This window comes from Hyaena hyaena, unplaced genomic scaffold, assembly GCF_003009895.1.
Source record: "Hyaena hyaena isolate Hyena2069 unplaced genomic scaffold, ASM300989v1 scaffold_212, whole genome shotgun sequence".
Lineage (NCBI taxonomy): Eukaryota > Metazoa > Chordata > Mammalia > Carnivora > Hyaenidae > Hyaena > Hyaena hyaena.
The window spans coordinates 1,716,700-1,741,226 of NW_024080845.1; the positions used below are offsets into that span (position 1 = coordinate 1,716,700).

At 52.8% G+C, this 24,527-nt stretch overlaps 1 protein-coding gene across 4 annotated transcripts in view; it reads right to left on the reverse strand.

The window, feature by feature from the left end:
- The window catches only part of FAM3D (FAM3 metabolism regulating signaling molecule D), a 33,060-nt gene extending 12,811 nt beyond the window's left edge, over window positions 1-20,249 (reverse strand). The window contains exons 1-5 of one of the 4 annotated variants that reach the window (XM_039242466.1): window positions 19,964-20,249; window positions 8,721-8,933; window positions 7,005-7,055; window positions 5,124-5,231; window positions 2,734-2,754 (exon numbers count right to left, since the gene is read on the reverse strand). In XM_039242466.1, the coding sequence (XP_039098397.1) occupies window positions 2,734-2,754; window positions 5,124-5,231; window positions 7,005-7,017 (142 nt within the window). In that variant the 5' untranslated portion in view covers window positions 7,018-7,055; window positions 8,721-8,933; window positions 19,964-20,249. Of the gene's footprint in view, window positions 1-2,733; window positions 2,755-5,123; window positions 5,232-7,004; window positions 7,056-7,587; window positions 7,653-7,805; window positions 7,954-8,720; window positions 8,934-19,963 lie in introns of those variants that run through there. The other 3 variants (XM_039242467.1, XM_039242468.1, XM_039242469.1) reach the window with 3 other exon arrangements.
- Between the last annotated feature and the right edge of the window lie 4,278 nt (window positions 20,250-24,527).

Sequence of the window (24,527 nt, forward strand, 5' to 3'; positions counted from 1 at the left end):
TGACAGTTGAGGAAATACCATTAGGGAGGACTGGGTAAACAAGCACTTAGAGAAAGTTCACCTGCAAAAGGAAAGCAGTGATTGGGCAGCCCCTCGCTTCCAGCCCTGGGCCAGGCTTCTGGCTGAGCTATGGCTGCTTGGAGCAAACCCACAGGCTTCCTAGGAGAAGCAGGCACAGGCCGACGGCTTGCTGCATGCTGGGCACCGTGGCAAGCACTTTACATTTATTATCTTGTCAAATTGTGCCACTAACTCCTGTGCCTGGCACACAGTAGGTACTGAATAAATATCCACTGAATAAACATATGGAGCCATGTAGGCAGGGTGCTTAAGGTCTCCAGGGAGACTTTATGTGCATCAGGGAAAAGGACCCCTCGGGGGGGGGGGGGTTGGGCACAACCCTGGGCAAGCCCCAGGCACCTGAGCAGGTAAAGGTGCTCTTTCCTAGGAGGAAATGCTGCCCACGCCCGGGTGCCCAGCTGCATTTCAGCTTGCTCGCTGCGTGGGCAGCCCTGGAAGTGTGAGTAGAATGCCTATCCCTGCCCACCCTGCCTCCCCAACCTGGAGTTTCAACACACCCACCTAGTGGGAGTAGCCAGAGCTCAAACCAGGACATTGTCCCCAGAGGGATGGCCAGGGCTGGAGACACCCGCAAGGAGCTGCCCAGGCTTGTGGCTCAGGATAGAGAGGGCTGCAGACGTGGGCCCGGCTCCCCTCCCCGCCCTCTGGAGGGGATACTTCTCAAGAGGCCCAGCACCTGCTTGAAGGGCTGGCTGAGGATAGGGCCGGGGAGGGGCCCGTCTCTCCTGTGAGCCTTGGGGCCCAACCTCTGGCTCCCGGGTCCCTCACAGAAAAGCCAGTTTACTCCTTAGACCAGAGGCTCTCACCCAGGCTGGAGGGATGGTTCCAGGCCCCGGCCACCACCCTGGAGTTTGCCCAGAGCCTAATCAACTGCAGCTAAGGCTGATAAACCTGATGTCAGCAGGGTGGCTTAAGCAGGCTTTTCTGGAATTGATTTTCTGACCATCCAGCCCTCATGGTCAAGCTACTGGATGAAAGGGATGATGTCCAGGGGTCTCAGCCACTGGGAGGCGCGGGATTTGCTCTCGGGGTTTGGGCTCAGAGGTTGCCCTCTGCCAGCCGCCTCACACCCTGAGGCCTGAGCCCTCTGGGAACCGCCAGTGTTGTCACCGAGGGCATGAACCGCCGAGGGCATGAAGCTGAGCCCTGGAGGGGGAGCAGTCAGGAACCATGGTTCCTGCTCTTCTGTAATCCGTGGTGCCACTTGCCAGAAATCTCTCCCTTTACCTTTGCTGACTGTAAAATGAGGGAGTTGGTTTAGATCAGGATGGTCAGATAGCTTTTCTCTTTAGTGTCAGTGCGTCTGCTATTCGAGGCTTAAAGATAAAGCTGCAGAGGCTGCCTGTGTGCCTGGAGGGAAAGGTGCAGAGACTGACCGGTAACGCCGACCAGGCGAGGGGGCAGGGCGGGAGGCAGCACAGGGGCCTGGATCTGCCGTCCCCTAGCAGATGACGCCCCAGCGGGCGTTTGGCACCGAGATGCTCTGACACCACGTCTGCAACAGAATGCGACTCAGGAAGTTTCAGGTCAATGGAGTTGAGGGTGTGGGGTGAACGGTTCGTGCTGATCCATATGGTCTCTGTGCTCTGTGATCCCACAGTGCACCGGGGCTCCCCTGTCCTTCTCAGTCAACATTCTGTTCCTGGAACCACATCCCTCTTCAGTCACTACTACGTCGGGGTGCAAGAAGGTGGATCTGGGGATGTTACCTCTTGCAAGGTGTGTTGAGAGGGTGGGCTCTGGACCCCTGCATACAGCTGTCTTGCCTTGGCCAAGAGATTTCACTTCTCTGAGTTTCAGTTTGCCCATGTATAAAATGCGGATGATTATATAGCCCCCACACGAGGCTGTGCTGAGGATTGCAGGAGGAAAGCTCTGAACACGGGGTCTGGCACATGGTGGGCCGTCCATCATGGTACTGTTCTCATCACCATCCCTGACACCTTCTCCACACTTCGGGAGCTTGGGTCCTGGCCTAAGCCCTGCTCGGACGCATGCAGTGTCCGGCATTTGAGGCCTCGGTGTTCCTGCCTCCCGGTGCCTGACTCTCCAGCCACGGGGTCCCCTGCAGCCCCACACATTCCTGCCCCCAGGCCTTTCCCCCCCCCCCCCCCCCCCCCCGCCTGACGCCTTCCATGACCCCATCTCATTGAAAGGGGGCAGCCCTCCTGCAGCCTAGAACACTCTGTCCCAGCTCTCTTGGCTTATTCAGCACTTCTACTCCAACAGACAATCAACACCCCCTTCTGTTTGCCCCTGGGGGCCCCTGCTACCTGCCCCTGGGGGCCGTTGTAGTGCCCCTGGTACTTGGGAACAGGAGCTGTGAGTCAAGCCTGGGGTCACTATATGATGATAAAAAGCACAGCCCCCATCTTCTGGCCCAGTGGGGGTGACCAGGGGGAGGCGGCTGTGCTCGTCCAGGTGCGGTGACTGGGGGGAGGCAATGCAGACTGCAGAGCGGGGGTACTGGGGGGGGGAGAGTTGAGCCATAGAGTTGAGACTCCATCAGTCGTCCACAGGGCTTGGGGGCTTGGGAAGCAGAGAGCTGGACAGACTCTGGGCACCAAGATGTTTCTAGGACCTTCAGGGTCAGGAGTAGCAGCCCTGGGACATCTCACCCTAAGGCAGAGGCAGGGCTGGGGTGATACTCACAGATCTCCTTGGTGACTAAACCTGTTTGGAGAGAAGACAGAGCTGGTTAGAGGGGAAGTGTTTGGGGGCGCCCCCTGCTGGAGGCCGGGGCATGGGGTGTGGGGAGTGGCGTTGGCCTGGCCAAGGGATCCTCCTCCCCTGTGGGATGTCCCACCCTTTCAAGGAGCCCTCCCTCACTTGCCACTGACACCCCTTCTCTCTCTCTCTCTCTCACACACACACCCCACTTCCTATTCTAACAGAGCATGTTATTAAATGTATAAAATAAAATAGATTAGAAAGGAAACCAACTGTATATCAATACAAAAATATTAAAAAGTAAATTTGTGCTGTGGTAATATATGTGCTTGTATATTAATGCATTAAATAATAAGATTGGGTGTGTGTGCAGCCAGTCTAGGAACCCTTGAAGACAATGAATGTTGTCCCTTTCAGTGGCTGAACATTCATGGTTTTCAATGGCCACTTTTCTCACTGGTGACATTTCCTGCCATGGTAAGCATTTCTCGAGACTCTGGAGTACGTTAATGCACTTCTGTATATTCTGTAATTAAGTGTTTGTCCCTGACTCAGACCACGAGTGAGGGCCACATGTTAGGTTCCTAGGACCTAACACGGAATAGTTGCTCCATGATTGTTGCTTGGAGGTGTTGATTCACCTCAGGTAGCTGAGTTCTGGGGTTTCCCCTCTTTCTCTCTTTTTAAAAATTTTTATTTATTTTAATAGAGAGAGATGGAGACAGACACACACACACACACAGAGAGAGAGAGAGAGAGAGAATCCCTAGCAGGCTCTGTGCTGTCAGCATGTAGACTGACACAGGGCTCAATCTCATGAACCAATGACCTGAGCCAAAATCAAAAGTTGGACACTTAACTGACTGAGCCACCCAGGCACCCCTGGGGTTTCCTTTCAAACACTGTTCTCTCTCTCACCTCAGGTTTGGGCTCTCTCTTCTGGAGGACACCCCTGATCTCCACTCCTGCTCTGAGCCTCCTACACTGACCTGGGTCCATCCCTTCCCAGGCCGGCAGCACGGCCAAGTCAATCTTCATAAAAGCAGTGTCCAGGGACACGTTGGCCTCCATGCATCTATATAAATCATTGATGTGCGTGTGAGCCCTGCTTGACAAAAAGTATATGCAGTGAGGGATCTTGGAAACTCCTCTGTGGGGTGACTGGCTTCTCACAGCTGTGAAGCTATGAGCTAGCCTGGACCACTAGAGGTTATTATGTTTGACTGTGTCAATGGAGGTGGTTCTCTGAATCCAAGGAGAACAAATTCAGAGGCATTTTGTTCTCTCCTTCCTTTGAAGGAGTTTGGACCTGGGAAACTATGGTTCCCATTCCTCCTGACATCTACAAGGGGAATCTTTTCTTAAGAAAAGAAGGCGATGAAGAAACGTGCACCACGCCATGAAACGTAAACCACATCATGAGGTCATGTATGAGTCCACTCTGCAACCAAACCTTGGACTACCTCATGGGCCATTTGTGTAGATTATATGAGATTGTGGATGTAGGTAACTGGTATTCATTACTTATCCATCATCCACCCATCCATCATTCATTCACTTATCTGTCATCCGCTCATCCATTATCCCCCAATCCATCCATCTATCCATCCATCCATCCATCCATCCATCCATCCATCTGTCATTCATTCACCAAGTCCATCACCCATCCATCCATCCACCCACCTATCCATCCATCCATGCATGCATGGAAGTGCCAGGTGCTGGAGAAATGGATGTACACAAGATAAAATCCTCAACTTCAAGAAACTTACATTCTAGGGGATGGTGATAGGCAATGACCAAGTAGGTGAGTAAATAAACACCCTAATGACAGGTGATAGTGAAGCTCTGAAGGAAAGAGGCTGACATGGGAGGCAAAAGTAGGATGAGGGGGTATGGCTGCAGGTGGGTGTTCAGAAAGGCCTCTCTGAGGAGGTCACATTTAAGCAGAGATCTGAAGTCTCTGGAGCTGGCTGTAGGAAGATCTGCATAAAGAGGATTCCAGGCAGAGGGAACAGCAGCTGTGGCTGGAAGCTTCTCAATGCTCCCTCTCTCCCTCCGTCCTTCCTTCCTCCTTTCCTTCCTCCCTCTGTCCTTCCTCCTCTTTCCTCTTTCTTCTTGGAATCACATTTCCAAAATGACCCCTTGATATAGGCACATGCTTTGGCCAAGGCTTCAGAACCTTTCTCTGTTCCCCGTGGGCTCCAGCCTTCCTGACAGCCTCCACCCCCACAAAGGCTGGGGCCCTGAAGGCACCCCACAACCATGCCATATCTGGCTATCTCCTGGGTCACCCATGGATGGAGGGAGGACTATATCCTTGGCCCCACCTTGTCCATAGGCCCTACCCCCCAGAAGTGGGCCCCACTCACCCAGCCAGCGGGGCAGACGGATAGTTTTCATGTTTAAGCTGATGTAGCTGCGAATAAAGATCCACGTGGTGATCAGGGCAAAGATGAGGGCCAGGAAGCGAAGCACACCTGCAAAACAAGGAAATAGTGCCATGAGGCCACATCGCAAGGCCATATAGCAAGACTGCAAGGGAGTCATTCCCAAATCCCCCCAGGAAGACCATGCCAGGCCCCCTCCCCCCTGCCAAGAGACCCTATGTTGTAGCTCCAGATGGAGGCCCACACCTTGGACCACTTCAGGGGACCACGTGGTGAGACCACACCTGAATCCATGCAGTGATCAAATGGTGAGATCATGCTACAAGATTACATGGCAATAACTTCCCAAAGTGGGTCCACTGGGAGAAAAAGGCAGAAATGCACCTTCCTGGGCTCCCCTTAGCCTTCTGGAAACAGAATCATTAGAGGTGGGGCCTGGGGATCTGCACTGCCGAGGGCGGAGAGGTGTGTTGGGAAAGCAGTTTCTACTGCAGACAGCCCTCAGAGGTGGGCACCCCTGCAGGACTCAGGGGGGCTGTGTCCGAGGCCCCGGGCATCCAGTTGCTGCTGTGTGGGGTCGGGCAGACCTCAGGCCCTTTGGGGAGGAGCGCCTCAGTCACAGAGGGGACATGGCTCAGCATCCTTGCCTCCGAGCCCGCAGCTTGTTGGGAGAGATGTGACAGTTGTCACTGGTAGGCAGCCTCCAGGGTGGCTTGGGGCTGGTCTCCCATGTCTTCCGTTACTCCCCCTGAAAGCCAGCACAAATAGCCACACAGTGCTGTCGACAGGAGCATGCACGGGCCTTGCTGGCGTGGCTTCCCTGGCCTCACACTGCTTCCGCGTCAGTGGGAAGCAGACCCACACACAGGGTGCCCCGAGTCCCCTGTCCTGCTCTCTTCCCTTTCCATGAGGGTCAGAAGCGGGCTCCACTATGCCTCCCGGCTCAGGGACTCCGGTGGCCACGCTCCCATCAGGCCACGTTTCTCTAGCCCCATGCCTGACCTCCATGTGGCTCTGAATTCAGCTCTGTGGTCTCATGCCGGTTTCTGGCTACTTGGGGTAGGGGAGAAGACTCCCTGAATCCTGGGGGGCATGGCTCAGGTCCGTGGGGGTCCCTCATCTTCTGGGGCGCAGTGTGGTTGTAGGCACCCAGAGTTCTCCCTGGGTATCAGGTCACATTATACATCCATATTGTTCGAGCCACCAGGTGAATGGCTTTTACATACGTTATTTCAATTCATCCTCGTGGTAAACCTCTGTGTTAGATACTATCGATTATGCCCATTTTACAGATGAGGAAACAGGCTCAGAGAGGTGGTCACTTAGCTGGTAAGTGACAGAGAGGTGGAGTTTGAACCCAGGGAAGTAAGCAAACTCTAAAACTTGTGCTCTTCCTCACGGCTATTTGGGAATATGGATGAATTGTGTCCATTTCTTACTTGGTGCCTCAGTTTCCCTATTTGTATAAACAGGGTACAGCATGAGGGCATGGACAGAAGACAAAGGCTACTCCTTGTGCCCAGCCCCATGGTGTGATGATTCTAGAACAGCCCTCCTTGAGACAAATATTTTGTCCCTAATTTCCTATCAGGACCAGATATTTCCAAAATAGGGTCAATCCCTGTAGATCCCAGCCAGAAGGGGCCGTCGTGTCTCAGCCTGGAGGCAGGAAGTTGCCTTCTCCCCACTTCCAGGCTCCCCTGGATGAGTTTCCTCCCGGAATTCTGGCCTGACCATTGGAGAGCACACATGGCCAAACAGCCTCGGAGTCTAGGACTGTCTGCACTGGTGAGAGAAAAATGAGTCCCAAACCAATCTCAGACCTCAGCCTCGAGCCTATGAATCTTCAGAGCCTGGCCCTACCTGACAGTCTCATCTTGTCCAGGCGAAGAGCGGCCTGGGGTCAGTGTTAGCCTGTGGAGAGAAGGAAATCAAATTGGAAGCTGGCATCTGGGGTCTGAAAACAAATAAGACTGACAGTTAGGGACGGGTACCTCGAACAGAGGAGACCACAGACCTTTCAGTTTGGTTCCTCACCATCTGCCATCTGTTCCCTCTCTGCCTCCACCTCTCCTTCACTTTTGCCCCTAGAACTTTATTCAATTCAACATGTCTTTTTTGAGTGGAGAGATTGGCTAGTGGAGGAAGGCAGAGGGCTGGCGTATCCCCTCATCCATCCATTCATCCTGCCTCCCTCCTTCCCTCCCTTTCTCCCTCCCTCCCTTCCTTCCTTCCATCCATCCAGGCAGCTGAGAGACACTGAGCTAGCCAGCCCCAGTCAAACCAGCAGGAAAACAGAAGCTCATGTGACCTCTGCTCATGTACCAAAACGAAGGGTAGTGAGAACTCTCGCATTACAGGCGAGTTTGCACAGGGCGCTATATGTGCATTTATTCCTTTAATCCTCACACTCCCCCATTTTAGGGGTAGGTAGACCAAGACTCACTGTGGTTAAGCCCGGGATTATCCAGCTTGTAAGGATCAGGCAGAATTTGGATGCAGGTCTCCACTGCCCACCCCCACAGGCCCCCCCTGCCAGTGCCTTTTGCCTCAGGGGAGAGTTGAACCTGGGGTTTCCTCCCTTCTTGAGCCCTGGGAAGGGGGATGGTCACCCTTGGCCCCACCTCCTTCCGCCTGTGCCACCCCCACGTGCTGGGCAGTTACCGGTGATTTGGTGGCTTCGAAGACCTAGTCTCCAGTGATGGAGGGAGGGGAGGGCAGGGCTGGTGGTAATTGTGCCAGGTCTCTGACCCCCCGAAGCCCGCTGGAGGGGCTCTGACCTCAAGGACTGCTCCCACTACTCTTCCTGCCCCTCCCCACCCCAGAATCTTCTTTATCCTAAGACTCTATCTCAACAGACGTGCTCTCCAAAGCCCAACTGCCAAGGACCCGGAAAAGAGACAGGAGGCTGGAGGCCTCCACGGAAGCAGTTGGGCTGGGTCAGTCCTTGACATTTAAACAAGAGCAAATGCAAGCACAAATCCGCATTTCCTTTTGATAAGTGAGTAAGTATAAAAAATGCCCCGCCCCCCTCCCTCCCCCCCCAACTCTGGCCCTGGCCTCCAGGTCCTTGCAGGGGAGAGAAGGGAGCTGCTGCCTGACCCGCCCACAGAGATTTTGTGAAACTCTGACTTCCTGAAATTCAAATGACCGCCCCCCCTTTTTTTCAGATACAAAAGCATATTATGCCTTTTTGAATGCTCATAGGGTATGACGTACAGTCTGGGAGCCCAGGCCCTGGGTGAGGTTGTCAGGACATGCTGTGGGGTCCCCGCGTGCAGAGGCTCTAGAGCAGGGGCCAGACCGGGTGCAAGGACCCGGCCGGTCCGAGGGATGAGGATTCACAGATGGACAGACGGGTACTGATGTCCACAGACAGGGAGTCAGAGACCGAGCTTGGAGAGCGCAAGGGGGACGGGGACAGGGAGATGGCAGAGATTTAAAGGCGGAAAGCAGGAGACAGGGGCAGAGGGAAAGAGCAAATCCTCAGGACATGCACTTGCGCGGATTCGGAGGGAGAGAGACACAGTGCCATTCAGGCAGACGCACGAAAGGGAGGGCAGAGACAGAGGCACATACCTGGGCAGGGGGCTAGGCCCCGGCTGGCACGTCCGTGCCAAGGACAGGTGCTGGCTTCAGGGCGCAGGTGGGGAGGGGCGGGGGCAGCGAGGGCTCTTCCAGCCTGATGTGTCCGCGCGGCACCTGCAGGGCTTTCCTGTCCCCCGGGTCCCCAGCCGGCTCACCCTGGGCGCCCGTGGGTGCTCTGGAGACCCGAGCTCCGGGACTGGCCCGCTGGGGGCGGGGCGGGAGGAAGACGGGCACTTTGGACTGCTACGCCCCCGCAGGGTGGGGCAAGAATTCCCTCCGTGGCCACCCAAACCCAAAAGTCTCTTTCCTACTTGTTCCTGCGAGAACGTCTGTCGCAACCTGTTATTCAGGTTACGAAGCTGTGGGGCAAAGGCGCGGGGAGAAAGGTCTTCCTGCCCTTGCGCGCAGGCTTGAGGCCCAGGCACCCATGTGGTGGCCTCGGGGTGGTATGCGGTCACAAGGTCACAAGGTCAGCAGGGCGGCAGGTGGAGGGTGGAAAGTAGGGGCTAGGGGAGGAGAGGTGGAGAGTGGGAGGGCAGGGCCCCTTGTTCACCCTCACTGTCCTTGAGTCCCTCCCTTCACGCCCCTTTGGACGCTGCCCTTCTTTTGCATAAGCCCCAAGCACGCTTTTCTTTTCCAAGGCAGGCCTGTAGGCCTCGCGCAATGCTGAGCGGACAAAGTGCTCCATGACTATTTTGGGACTGAATTCTTGCATAGCCATGAAAGGTTACAACAGGTAAAGTTCAGAGAGGGCAAGTGACTTGTCTAAGGCCACACAGCCAATTGTAGATTTCCTTTCTGAAGCGTTCATGGGAAGGCAGGCTGTGCGTTAGGCAGGGGTGTGTGGCTACGAGCAAGACACACTCTGGAGGGTTCCTGGGCCTTTGCACTGCTAGCCCCGTCTGTACGCCGTTCACCGTTCCTGTGCATCTTTGCCTGAAACTCCTACTCAGGTCTCAGCGTAGGAGTCACTTCCTCTGGGAAGCCTTCCTGGACCCTCCACATCAAGATTAAATACCTATGTGTGGTCCTGGATGAGGGGACACCCACCCCCACCCTGTCATAAGGGGCTGGTCAGGCAGAGCACTGTGACTTCTTTGTGATTGATTCAGAAGGGGGCATGTGCCCCATGCAAGGCCAATTAGAGTTTTTTCCTGGGACAGATATGTGGAAATTGGGGCAAGAGGAGCTATATTTTCCCTGGTGACTCAAAGCTAGACATCTGTGAGTCTGGGGCCATTCTCCTACATCACACCCTACTGGGGGCAAGTCCTGCCAGAAGACGTAAATGCCAGGGCCGAACAGCAGGGCGTGCTTGAGAGAATCAGGAGGAAAAAGCTCGTATTGTCAGGAGGGAGGCTGTGGCTTCGGGTCCATTGGACACACCTGGGTTAGTTACTCAACACTTGTGTGTCTGGGGCATATCTCCCTGGGCCCCCGTTCGTCCTTTGTAAGATGAGGGTGATGCTATGGACGTGTCCTGAAAGGGGTGTCAGGCAGGGAGGCTGTCTGCCGACAGGGTTTGGCTGGCCTGATGACACCCACCCTACCCATCCTCCCTGCTGCTTCCTCGTAGCACGCCTCCTTGGCCGGCTTCTATTCCTACGTTTACTTTTCCTGCGAAGTCCAAATGCCATCACAGACTGCTTGTTTGTGACATTTCTTAATGGCCCTCTAGAGCTGGGAAATCAACTTCTTCCTGTTTCCTGGAGCCCCCTTTACTCACGTGCCTTGGGGCTCAACCTTTGAGCTCTGTCCCAGAGACAAGATGAACAGAGAAATGGTTACTCTCTGCCCAGTCTAGGAGGACTGAGGAAAGCACCTGGATGGAGAAACAAGTGGGTATTTCCCCTGCGTAGTCCCTGGGCTATAGTCCCGAAAGCTCGCAGGGTAAAGGTCAAAGCAGTTCAGGTGGCTTATGAGGCCTTGCATGATTTTAACCCTGGCACGAGATTGACCTTGCAGAGCTCATCGTCTGCTGTCCCCACTTCACATTCTGCTCTAGACACTCAGAGCCGCCCTAAATGAGCTCTGTCCCTCTCCAGCCTCACACATGCAGTTCTCTGTATGCGGACTGCCCTTCCCTGACTCATCCATGTGGGCAGCTCTTCCTTGTCCTCGGGTCCTTAGCCAAGCAGCCCTTTGTCGTTGGAAAGACAGAACTCAGAAGCCATTTCCTGGTTCATCCCAAGGATCCAGGCTCAGCCAACAGTCACTCCTGAATCAGCCCTAAGCCGCAGGTAAAATGGGAAGAGCACTGCGAACGTGCTCTGCATTTTCCCTGACTTGGGCATTAGCCACAGGTTCAACGTGGCTCTCTGTTTTTCAGGTTGTTTCTAAGGAGGCATGAACTTGAGGCCAGATACGGGGCTCAGAGAAATCAGATTGTAATTAGAGCCAGCTGTAGCTTTATGGCTGCACTTGTATTTGCTTTAGGCATTCAGCTTTTCCGGCACCTGCTGGCAATCAGGTTTCTTCCTCTGCCCAGAACCATACCTCAAATCCTTGCCCAAATTCCAGAGGGGGGAAAAGCCCTGTTAGATACACTGGGAGAAGAAATGGCAAACACATGGGGTGTCCGCGGTAGACACCAAGGACCCATTGTGATCACGGCTCCAGGGTGGGCCCCTAATCCAGTATGACCGGACTTTTTCTTTTTTTTTTAATGTTTATATATTTTATCTTGGGAGAGATGGGGGAGGACGCAAGCGGGGAGAGCAGAGAGAGAGGGAGAGAGAGAATCCCAACCAGGCTCGCTGCTTTCAGCACAGAGCCCCACACGGAGCTCAAACCCATGAACGGTGAGAGCATGACCTGAGCTGAAATTGAATCAGACGTCTTACCAGGTGCCCATGACTGGCATTTTCCTAAAAAGGAGCAGTTTGGATGCAGACACCCGCACAGAGAGTCATGTGAAGACTGGGGTCACACTGCCGTACGCTGTGGGACTTCCAGAAGCTGGGAGATGGGCTTGGGCAGCTTCTCCCCAAGCACGGCCAGAGGGAGCATGGCTCTGACAACACCTTGGTGTCGGACTTCCCGTCTCCAGGACTGTGAGGCCCAACACATTTTCGGCAACCCAGGCTGTCTCGTAACAGGGGCCTGATCTGAGGCGCCACCCTCGCTATCGCCCACAACTCCACCAAACGACAGGGCCTCAGCAGCCTGTAGTAACCCGTTGGACACAGCACCCTTTATGGGGGCTTTCCCTCCCCTGTCTCCCTATCCATCCTGTCCCCTGCCGCTGGCATCTGGGACCACTCCCCAGATAAACTACTTTCCTTGAATCTTTATCTTAGGGTGTTCCTCTGAGGAAACCAACTCAAAATGGTATAAGAATGATCCATCCTTCCCTCCCCTTGGGCTTACCCATGTGGGGATCCTGGCCGCCCACAGCACCACGCTTCTGCCTGCTTCTGACCACGGCTCTCCTGGAGACCTAGCCCTGTGGTGGGCTCTCTCTTCCTCCGCTTTCAGGCCCACCTGGGGAGCCCCTTCACTTTCCCATCGCCTCTGCCTGGGAGTGACAACCCGTGTCACCCCACCGCAAGGAGGGTGAGCCCTCTCCAGCTACCTCCACCTCTTCCGGGAAGCGTATTTTCCTGACTTTCCTTCTTGCCTTAACCCCAGCCCCTGGGGAGCCCCTCCCTGCGCCTCCATCAGGACAGAGGGGCCAGATTTTCTCAGTGAGCTCTCGACAGCGAAGTTCGCTTAAGCTCATAATAAAAATAATAAACTATCCACAAAAGAATCCAACTGGCTCCCACTTATTGAGTGCTTACTGTGCAGCTGGATTGGGCTAAGAATTTTATGTATCTTTCTGGCCAAATCTCCAGGGCAACCCCGTGAGTTGGACACTATTGTCTCCTCTTCTTAGCGGAGGAAGCTGAGGCCCGAAGGGGGTGAGGGACAGGCCCATGGTCTCACAGCTGTGGTGGCAGAGCCGAGATCTACACCATCAGCTGCAGGTGACAGGCCTTAGGCGGACTCACACTCACCAAATCCCAACAAGGCAGGGAACTGGGTCCGAAGGGAGTTCTGTGTGCCTCGGAGTAAGGCTTGACTCGTGAAAAAGTAGGTATTTTAATTGGAACTCAAAGGATAATTAATTCTACACCAAGAAAGGGTCCTAACCTTGGGCCACCGAGGGCTCCCATTTTCCTTCATTTGAGTGACTGAATCTCTGGGGCAGGGATGGAACATACAAGAATTTGTGGAGCCGCTTCGTGATCCGTGGCAGATCTAATGAAGCAAGCCCAGCACTTTTTCTGGCCGAGATAGAAGGGGGCTCAGACTCACTCCCACCAGTGTCTTAGGGCTGACACATGAGACTTGTCATCCTTGGAGTGGGGACTTCTCAGAGGGGGGAAGGGCCAGCTGGACTTGGAGCTGGGTCCTCTTCACAGCATGGGCGTTCCGGAACCAGAGGAAACACACTGGGTGTGACGGAAGCCTCTCTTTTGTCATGGACAAGACTGAGACAGCACATGGTCATGACCTAAGCAGGTCTGAGGCTTCTGTATCAGTATCTGCTTGATCAGGAGTTATTTGAGGATCTCTGTGACATCTTTTTTTTTTTTTTTTTTTTTTTAAAGCCAACCCAGTCATTCATCCTACGTTTCCCAAGGCTCTCTTCTGTGCCATTACCATGCTGGGGGCTTGGGACAGAGCAGAGAACCAAGTTCTCACCTTCTGGAAATGCACAGCACAGCTGGGAGGGACAAGCATGTGGAAGGTTACTGTGTGGTGGGCTAGGTGCTCTGGTAGGAGTTCCTCCAGGGGACCTCTTGGCTAGGAGGCTATCAGAGAGCACTTCCTGGAGGAAGTGGCATCTAGGCAGATAAAGTTCTCCTGGAAAGTGTTCCAGGCAGAGGGAGCAGCGTGTGCGGAGGCTCAGAGGAGGCAGAACCTGATACTCTTGACGGTAGAGACTAAAGTGAAGGGGGAAGGGGATTATTCACTTGGGCCTTAAGGATAGGGCTAATGTAATGACCTTGAGCATTGTTCTGAGGGTGATGAGGGAGCCACGGGAAGAATTAGACAGGGCCAGTGATAAAATCCTTAGCTCAGTGTGGAGAAGGGAGCACCTCCTCCAAGAAGCATTCCCTGACCCCTGGCTCCTGGCTTTTCAGTGGAGAATCCTGCCATAAGGCACCATGTCATGCTTCATGGTCAGCCTGATTTGGAGGCCAGCTTCCTCTCTAGGCAGTGACGCTTGAGGGCCTTCTTCATAAGGTCCCTGGTGCTAGCGCCAAGGCACATAGTAGGTGTGCAGTAAAATGTCATTAGAAGGAAGTGAGTGGCTGGCTGTCTGGGAAAGAAATTAAGGGAGAAAAGATCCCAAACACACCAGAACTTGCTCCCTCCATCCAAGTGGTTTCTTCCTTTACCCCACACTCAACAGTACTCTCCAAAGTGAACTCTGCCCAGAGGATGGGCTTGGACTTTGGAATCTGAGTAACCCTTTCTGGGTTGGCAAGCTCAGGCCATTTTCCTCATCATGCTTGTAAATTCCGTGGAATTTGTCTTCCAAGGGAGGGAGTGCTATCTGCTCTTCCACAGGCTTCTTTCTGTTCGCCCATGTAGGCAGGGTTCCTAGTGAGGGACAAATTCTGCACGCTTGGGTGTGGGTGGTGGATGCCGCAGGCGGCGGGGAGGGGGGTCCACAGGGCCTGAGGGAGACATTCAGCATACAGACAAGAAGACTAAGGTTGGGGGACATGACGGAATGGAAAAGAAGCAGAGACACGAAGAGACTGAAACTGACAGACATATTGACAGACATGTGGTCAGGCACATGTGCAAACCCCTCCCCCCAAGAGTCAGGTGCTGCTAAAAGTCTCACAAGTGTGACCCTGCCCAGACCTGGTTGCCACTTGGCCTGAGTTTCCAATCATCCCTGAAGCTGTCGTGAATCCTGACCATGAGGCCCCGGCCTGGGTGAGGTAATCAAAGGAACCAGAGCCTGCCTTTCATCCTCTAAATGGTCCTTCTTGTAAACTTCTGGTATTTATAGGCAATTATTGATCATGTTACCAATACGAACAGATAGAAACCGCAAATAAATCTGTAAACAATAAGGATGGTGGCTTGAGCGATTTGTTCCAGTGACATCTATTTCAGAAGGAAATAAGCCTATTATTTCCATTATGCCCTGTTTTAATTTTATTTATTGATTTTGACAGTCTTCTCCAGCTCCGGCCGGTGGTAGAGTTACTGGGCCATGTACGGCTGGACAGCAGATGCACGAAGGCATGAGGAGGCACTGGATTCTGAGGCCTCTTACACCCGAAGTTCCTGGGACGCTTCCCAGAGTGAGACAGAAACACATATGCCATCAGCTGCTCTGAGCTTGCTCATTTTAACTAATTTAATCCTCAGCAGCTTACTGAGGAATTGGGGGAAACTGAGGCACAAAGCCTCAGGTCACAGCTGGTAAGAGGCAGAGGAAGGAAAGGATCCCAGTGATGAGCCCAGGAGCCCATTTTGCACCAGTTTGTCTGACTCGTCTAGCCAGGGCTCAGCAGTTTTCTGCAAAGGACCAGAAGAAATAGTTGGGCTTTCTGGGCCACATGGTCTCAGTCATAGCTACTCAACTCTGCCACTGTAGTGGGAAAGCAGCAGTAGCAGCAGTATGTAAATGAATGAACGGGGCTGTGTTCTAATAAAATTTTATTTATAAAAACAGGTGGCTGCTGGATTTGGCCATGGGCCTTAGTTTGTCCGACCCTGATCTGGGTGTTGCACCCTCTTAGCCCAAGGCGGACATGAACACTGGAGCTCCCTTTCCTGAGCTTCAGCCTGCCTGGGTTTGGCTCAGCCATTGGTGGCAGAGAAGGAAAGTTTCTGTGGGATAAGAGATGGTTCCTACAATTCTGTCCCTCATTCTACCCAACAGCCTGTGTGTTCCTCAGGGGTGGGTCCACCAGCCCCCTGCTTGCTTAGGGTCCAGCCGCCTGTCCTTGGACTTTCCTCCAAATTCACCTGACTAGATGATCACCTGAAGGCACCTCGTTCAAGGCCCAGCACTCAGGAGGCACCCAGGAAATGGCAGCTCTAGTCATATTTGCGCCTTCAGGTTTGCAGAGGCCTCATCTGGCCCCGGGGATTTTGCGTCTATATAATGTGGTAGTGGAATGGAGGCTTTGGAACCCCAGCTGGGCTCTGTCATGGGGCTGTGGATACAGTCCTCTCAGCTTTGGTTTCCTTATCTGTATGTGGTCACCACAACCTCTAATTTAGTAAAAATTAAATTCAAGAATACACCCCAAGCCCAGCACCTGCTATGGACAGTGACGGCTGCTGAGCAAGTAGGCCCCCTTGCACTCTGCCTTGCCCCTGTGCCTCTATCTTTCCTCCCAAGGAGACAGAAATCACTCCAAGAATGAGAGGAAAGTGGGCTCTGGATAGGGAATGGATTCCTCCAGGCCCTGATAGAGCAGCAGGAGAAAGGAGTAGGTCGTCTGATCAATGCAGCCCTTCCTCCTCCTGGAGGGGGTGGGGTAACCTCAGGGTGTGGGGCCTTTCTCCTCCTCAAGGGGATGGGATAATGTCAGGCTATGGGGCATCTTTGAGTACATTAACCAGAGAGGATAGCTTGTGCCACCAGAATTTCTCTTTGCTGAGAGTCTGGCTGTATGTCGTTGGAGAGAACGACTGTATTAGGGTGGGACTGTCTGGAGCATCCGGGTTCATCCGCTGAGCCATGGCAGGCCTGCTGGTGGCCCATCTGAATCACTTCAGAGGGTCAAGCATGACAAAATTCACCTCAGACCCAGTGGGCAACTCTATTTCTTTCCATGAGGGATAGCTGGGTCTTGGCCTCTTTGATTAATCAAGATGGCGGCCTCCACAATGAAGTCAATGGGGTTTTGAGAAGGCTTTGGGAGAAAAATCCTCCCTACGGATGTGTGGGATCCAGACATTTCTAAAGGAGAAACAGTCTTAATAATAATCATAATAATGGTTCTAATAAGTATTAATACTGTTAGTTGGCCAATTTGGAGCCTGGTGTCCTTTCACTTACTCTTCCCAACAATACTGTGAGGCAGATTCTTTCACTGACTTCATTTTACTAGTGAGGGGCTTAGAGAGATTAAGTGATTTGCTCAAGGTCACCAAGTGGGGTGACTGATGCAATCTTGCCATCCATTATTTTAGTAACTGTGATGAAATGAAGCAGGGGTGGATGGAGCTGGACTGTGGTGGATTCCTGCTGCTTTGGCCGTCTTTCCATCCTCCATTTTCCCTTCCTCTGGTGCTCACCCTGATTTTCCTTTGAGAATCAAACCCCCTTCCTCTGCTCCCTGCTGTGCAGGGCTGGCCACATTTCTGGCTCCCAGTGTGGCCATGTTGCCCAAGCCTAACTCCATTTCTTGGTCACAGACATGGGCAGGCAACCCACGCTGAGGAGATCAGAGCCCTCACAGGGCTTGTGACACACTTGGCTGGAAAGAGGCTCTGCCTTTCTGCTGGGATTGCTGACTTGAGATGTCTTAGAACTGGCGATGCTGATGGGTATTGGCCACTGTGTGGGAACACCTTGTCTGAGAATAAAGGCACATGGAGGGAAGGATCCCAGAGATACAGTCAGAGTGCTGGGGATGTCATGGAGCTTCTAGATACAGCCTTGCCTGAAGGCAGTGCATCTCTGGACTTTTCCATATGTGAGCCAATATAGATCCTTCATTTGTTGGGCTGGTTTGAGGGTTTTTTTTGGTTTTTGTTTTTGTTTTTTGCTTTTTGGGGTTTTATTTGGTCACTTGTACCCAGAGGGTACCACCTGATACATAAGGATTTTCTCATTTTCAACCACAATTACAACCACAGACAGGTGAGGCAACTTGCCCAATGTAACACAGCCAGAAGAAAGGCAGAGCTGGGACCCAACCTCCAAAAGCGATGCTCTTTCCGTGACATCTGTATCTTCGTCTCCCTGTGCTATGCCCTTGGGGAGCAGACCTTGACATTCCCACCTCTGTTTCCCAGGGCCTCCCAAAGCAGGGGTTGGTAACAAGTGTCTGCCATCTCCACGAGGCCCACGCTGTGGGACAGCAGGCTAGCTAGCCGGCGGCGTCACCCCCGTGCGGGCTGCTTGCTGCCCACCAGTATTAAACAGGCTGGCCTCACCCGGGGAGGAGTGCCCAGCCCTGCTACATGTTGGCAAATCATGGCTTCCAACATTCCCCGCCCCAGGAGGTAACCCTCGGCTCTGCAGGCTTCCCAATTCCTATTGGAAGCAGTTGTGAGGCCTGTGTGTAAACACGGCGGGGGGCTCAGAGAGAGGGGTGCAAATGATGACTATAAGGCAGAACCCCAGTGGCGGCTGCGCCTCCTCGCAGGAGACCCGCCCGTCTCATGTATCGGGCCGGAGCGGCATCCGGTGGGCAGTGGCCAGCCTGAACCGGGAGCTGGCAGCTGCGCTAGAGCAGACAGACAGACGGACAGACGAGGGCAAACACTGGGTAAGTCCTCCCCACAACTATGCTCAGCCTGGGCGTGAGCACGGCGCCACCCTCACCTCCCTTTGCCAGCCCCTGCCCCCTCCCTGCAGGACTGCCCCCCCCATCCCTCCTCCCTCTCCCTCTTCTCTTAGATTCTGCCAAAGGTTCACCTCCCCTGCCCTCCTGCTCCGGCTGGCATTCCTCAGCAAATTTATGCTCAGAGAAGTCTGTCCTGACTCCTACCTCCTTTATGGTATGTGTCCAAAGCATTTCGAAATGTCTGTACAAATTGTTTTTTACTGGATGACTAGGGCCATACCTGTTTTTAAAAAATCCTGTCTTGTTAATCATCATATCCTTGTTTAACTGCTGTGTAGCAAGTGCTCAGTTAATGCTCACTGAATCTCCTGTACCGGAGCTCTTCCAGCCACGGACTTTGAATCCACCGCAGGGAGAGGCAGTGGTGCTTCGTGCCGGGGAGCATACGTTTTGCAGCCACATTGCTCAGGCAAGTTATTGAATCTCTGTGCCTTTGTTCCTCATCTGCAAAACGGGAGTGATAATGGTACCTACCCCACAGAGATGATATGAAGATCAGATAAGCCCTAGATAAGCTACAGGGCCTGGCACATAATAGTTGCTCCTTTATGTGTTTTTGTGATTATTATTCTAGATGCTTATTATTCTAGAGAACTACAGGGATTAATAGGGGATAGCCAGGCTTTCACTCCCGTTTTACAGATAAGAAAACCGAGGCTTAGTGAAGGGAAGGGACTAGCCTGAAATAACACAGCTAGAAAATCTCTCACACACCTTTGGGGCGCCTGGGTGGCTCAGTTGGTTTAAGTGTCCGACTCTTTTTTTTTTTTTTTAATTTTTTTTTTTTAATGTTTTATTTATTTCTAGGAGAGAGAGAGAGCGTGAGCAGGGGAGGGTCAGAGAGAGAGGGAGTCACAGACTGAAACAGGCTCCGGGCTCTGAGCTGGCAGTCAGCACAGAGCACGACGCGGGGCTCGAACCCACGAACCGCGAGATCATGACCTAAGCGAAAGTCGGACGCTTAACCGACTAAGCCACCCAGGCGCCCCATTAAGTGTCCGACTCTTAATTTCAGCTCAGGTCAGGATCTCAGGGCCATGAAAATGAGTTCTGCATTGGGTTCCATGCGGAGCATAGAGCCTGCTTGAGATTCTCTTTCTCTCTCTCTCAAAAAAAAAAAAAAAAAAAGACCACCTACTTTGTTGTAAGTTTTCAGATTGTTATTTTTAGAGAAAAATGAGATTTGGGGCCTTCTTTGTTCATTCCTCAAATATTGGTGTGGCTCACGGTTGATGCTCAAATGTGTGTGTGTTTTTTTTTTTTATATTTTTATTTATTTCTAGGAGAGAGAGAGAGAGACAGCGTGAGCAGGGGAGGGTCCGAGAGAGAGGGAGTCACAGACCGAAAGAGGCTCCAGGCTCTGAGCTGGCAGTCAGCACAGAGCCCGACGCGGGGCTCGAACCCACGAACCGCGAGATCATGACCTAAGCGAAAGTTGGACGCTTAACCGACTAAGCCACCCAGGCGCCCCTCAAATGTGTTTTTTCAATGAAGAGATGAATGAATGAATGAATGAATGCCAAGTGGCCCCTGTGGTTGAGGGAAACAGCCTGCAGTGCGGTGACCAGATCCCTGGCTTGCTTGCCCTGCCCCCTCACGTTCCTTATCTTCCATCCACCCTACTTCTATTTTCCTTTCCCTCAATAATGTGGACCCAGAAGTATAGCCCTTTCCATGCTGGTAGAAACATACCTGAGGGTTCAAGGCTCCCACTTTCCTGCGTCAGTGGAGAAGATGAGACGTTCCAGTTGGTGCTTTGGGTCCCTGACCCAGCCAGCCACCCTCCTGGGCCAGCGGCTGAGAAAGGCCAGCCCGCTGCTTCTCAGAGGGGCTGGGACCTCCCAGGTGGCTTCTCTGTGCAGCGGGCCCAAAGGCAGGGACACAGTGGCTCACTGGCACCCCGGGTGGGCCGGCTCCTTCTGGCCCTGCCCTCCTGCGAAGAAGCCTGCGAAGAAACGCTCCCTGCCCTGCTAAACAATCTTCCCCGGAAGGAGGAAATCAACCTAAGGGCTCACCGGGAGGAAATGAGTCCAAAGTCTTGCCTGGTTGAAGAGCAAGGCCTGGGCTGTGAGTGTCTCTTCCCCACAGATCTCTCCGGACCAGAGGAAGTTCGGGTGGGGTTTTGAACAGCTTAACCAGGAATGAAATATCACCATCATTGTTTGAGAAAGCAAAATAAAACACAACATGACACCACGCCCCAAAACAAACCAACCCCAGGCCGGCACCCTTTCCAGGCCCTGGGGGCGCAGAGGGGACGTCCAGGGAGTTAGTGGAGCACTGTTACCTGCTTTGAGGTTCTAGGCCAGATGGGTGCTGCTGCAGGAAGCAGGCATGGGGAGGAGACACACACTGTGGGTGGGGGAGGTAAAGGCCACTAAAGAGACTGAGCCTGGATGACAGACAAGGGGCCTCCTTGACCAGGTGCAGGGAGTGGTCTGCGGAGAAGGTTCTGGATCTGGTTTGGGGCACAAGTTACAAGTTGAAGCTAGAGGAAGGAGGGAGGGGGGAGAACAGAGAAGGGCCAACAGGTGGTAAAATTTCAGCACAACAGTGAATGCAGTCTTAATTCTCTCTCTCTCTCTCTCTCTCTCTCTCCCTGGGACTTAGTGTCCCCCACTCCCCATCTTGCACCCCAAGTCATGATCCTCATTCCCAAGAACCTTTTCCCTTAGGGTCAGTTCTTTCCCAGCAGGCACCACGTTCCATGTAGGCTCCTGGGTGTCTTCCTGTGTGCTGGCAGAGGGTGTTGCTCTAGTTGGTGATTTCCACCCTGTTTCCAGAAAGGATGTGCTGCCTTCTTGAAATGAATATCCAAGGACATGAGGTCAGATCGCTGGTCAGAAGATAAAGTCACATGTCCAGGAGCTGGCATGAAGGAAGAGCGGTGGCTGCTGGGTGAGGCGGTTCTGGGGTCTGGCAGGTCCCCGGGGAGCCAAGGTGGGGGTGGCTCTCCTGCGTCCTGACTGATTTTAGGCCTGGCCTTCTGTCTGCTCCTGCCTTCTGTCTACTCCTCTCGGGCAAGTAGTTCTGGACAGTTCTGTGCAGGACTGGTGTCTTTTCATCCTTCAGGCCTGACCTCCTGTGTGGAGGCCCCTCTGCCTTGCCTCCCAAAGTAAACTAGTGTCATTGAATTAAAATCGTAGTAAGTTCAGTGAGGAAAACCCTAACAGAGAAGAGTAAAGAGCATGAGAATGCCTTCCAGCAGGTGATGGGGTGGAACTGGGAGGCGCTGTCCTATATTCTAGGGCTCTGTGGAAGGACCAGCCACCAACGCCGTGTCTTTATCATCTTATAGTTTGCTAGGTCACAATCGGATGGGTCTCCCTGGGCTAAAATCCAGGTGTAGGTAGGACTGTGTTCCTTTCCGGAGGCTCCATGGAGATTTCATTTCTCCACCTTTTCCGGGTTCTGGAGGTGGCCTGCTTTCCTCGGCTCATGACCCTTTCCTCCAACTTCAAAGCCAGCAGTGACGCTTCTTCCTTCTCTGTCTTCTGCTTCCCTCTTCCACTCTTAAGGATCCGTGACGACGTTGGGCCCACCCAGATACTCCAGAACACTCTCCCTGTCTCAGGGTCTCCTGAGTAGCAACCTTAATTCCGTCTGCATCTTTCATTGCCTTTTGCTGGAAAGCAAGGGCACCTGTTTGCAGGGCTCTGCATTTTAGGACACAAGCATCTTCAAAGGCTGTTTATTCTGCAAATATTAGGTGCAATCCTGTTTCAGTTTCTTTATAGCACTTACAGCAGCCTGAAATGATACTTCTTTTTTCTCTTTCTTTTTATTTAAAGAGAGTATGAGTGGGGGAGAGGCAGAGAGAGAGAGAGGGACAGAGGATCCAAAGCAGCATCCATGCTGACAGCAGAGAGCCTGATGTGGGGCTTGAACTCATGGAGTGTGAGATCATGACCTGAGTCGAAGTCAGATGTGCAACCCACTGAGCCACTCAGGTGCCCCTGAGATGATATTTCTTCAATATTTGTTCCCTTGTCACCTGTCTTGCTTTCCTGGAAAGTGAATCCCTCCAGGGCTGGGACCTTGTTCGTTCTACTCACTAGAACAAGGCCTGGTGTCCAGCACATGCTCAGTAAAGGTTTGCTGAATGGATGAATGTCAGCTCATTTCTGCATTGGTGTCAATACAGACAGCCCTGGCCCAGGGGCCAGAAGCTGTGACCCCTACTCTACTCAGAGCATCTGTGTGACTCTGGGCCTTCTCTCCCCTGCTTTGGGTCTTGGACATCCTTGCAAAAGCCTTGGGGGAAAGAGAAGGCCCGGGGCAGTCTCTTCAAGGGCTTCACATCTTGGAGGAGTTAATAACCTTCATGAAATCATTCTCTCATTTTCCTTCCAATGGCAAAGCCCTCACTGAAGCATCAGCCTGAGCAGGCTGCCCAGGGGACATTCTCTCCCGTGTTCACTCCGAGAAGAGCCAGCTGGGTGTCAGCACTGGGGCTGGTTCCTGTGTGCCCCAGGGGCTCCCCCCAACCCCCGCCCCCTGCACAGTCCGCAATGCAGGTGGACAACGTGGGCTCTGGCTCACACGGGCCTGGGTGTTGCCTGACTCTGCTCCTGACCTGCTGGGTCCCCTGTGCAGGTGCCCTTCCATTTTCAAGCCTTGGTTTCCTCTTCTATGAGGTGGAATAGTTCTTATGTCACAGAGTAGTTATGAGACTTTGTTTGAAGGATGTGGCCCATAGTGGATCCTCAGTAAACTCCGTGATTATAATGACTTCTTATTAGTGTAATATCAGCTGTGACTTGCACTTTGCTGAAAGAGCCAGGATGCCTTCTCTCTCTGTCAGATGACGACACAGGAGGGCTGGGCGTCAGTGTCAAAGTCTGGATTCAGGCCTTGGTAAGGGAGCTTAAACGTACAATTACTGGGGTGTGACAGTTGATTCATTTCTTTGGGGAGCGTTGGTGCTGAAGGCTGACCCCAGTGACCAGGAGGGAATGGTCCGCATCCCTCCCACTGCTGACGGGTGGGCCCTGGCTCCGGGGCCAGCATGTGTTCAGGGGAGCAGCTATAACACCACAGCTTATTTTTTTTTATCTAATTGTAAAAATAGTATAGTCCCATCATGGAAATTTTGGAAAACACCGAACAGTGTAAAGGAAAAAATATCAGGCAAATATAACCTCTCTTGGGAACGATGTTAATATTTTGCCTCCTTTCCTGCCCTTGATTGTTGAATGGAACCCTTCCTGTCCATCCGATTTTGTGCCCTTCTTCTTCCCTTAGCATTACAGCTGAGGTATTTCCCACATCACTGAAAACCCGTACGTGGATTTCTTAATGACTATCGCATGTTACAAAGTGCTACCTTCATTTACCCGCCTCAGCTGCTGGGCGTTTGATCATTTCTGTGTGTGTGTGTGTGTGTGTGTGTATGATAAATACACTGCAATGAATTTTTACAGGTGTATCTTGTGACCTTTGCACACCTTTATTTCCTTTTTTTTTTTTTTTTTTAAACAGGGGAACAATAATTCCAGCCTTCCTTTCCCATGAGGTTTTATGAGGCAAAAAGGAGAACACGGATATGAAGGGGTTTTCAAAACCGTGGGGGAAAGAGCTGTCCAGATAGAAGCCTGGATTTTGAGCACTGCCTCTTCAAGCACTGTGTCTTCAAGGTGTGTGCATGGGTGCATGAGTGTCCCTAAAAAGTAGGAGGATTAGACGAGTGTGGGTCTGGGGATAATAGCCGCAGAATCAGCATTTATGGGAAATTTCCTACCTGCACGGCACTCCATTAAACAAGGTCCACGCATATCTGAATCATCCTGAAACAACCCTCCAAGGGAAGTCCTATTATTATCTACAGTTTATGACTGAGGAACCCAAGGCATAGAAAGGTGAAATGGTTTGCCCCGACAACACAGCTAGTGAGTGGGAAATTGGGGAGCAACACGCTGCCCACCCACCAGCACCCCCAAGAGCTGCAGCGGCTGCAGAACACGCAGGACCCCCCAGCGCTTCCTGAAATATGGCGCTTTTTAAAAATGGAGCATAGCCCCGCGTTCCTGGCAGGCAGAGAAACTAATCTGAAGATTATTTCCCCAGAGCTGGGGTCGTTTCTGAATTAGAATGTTTCGTTCAGAGAGGAAAAGCCCAGAGGAGCAGAGCCCACCCCCGGCACGGGATAAAGTGGCAGAGCTGTGTCCGGGCTGTGTATCTAAGTGTGGGTCCGCATTGTGTAAGTGTGTGTGTGTTTTGGGTACTGAGAAGCATGCGTGCATGTGTGCACAGGGGT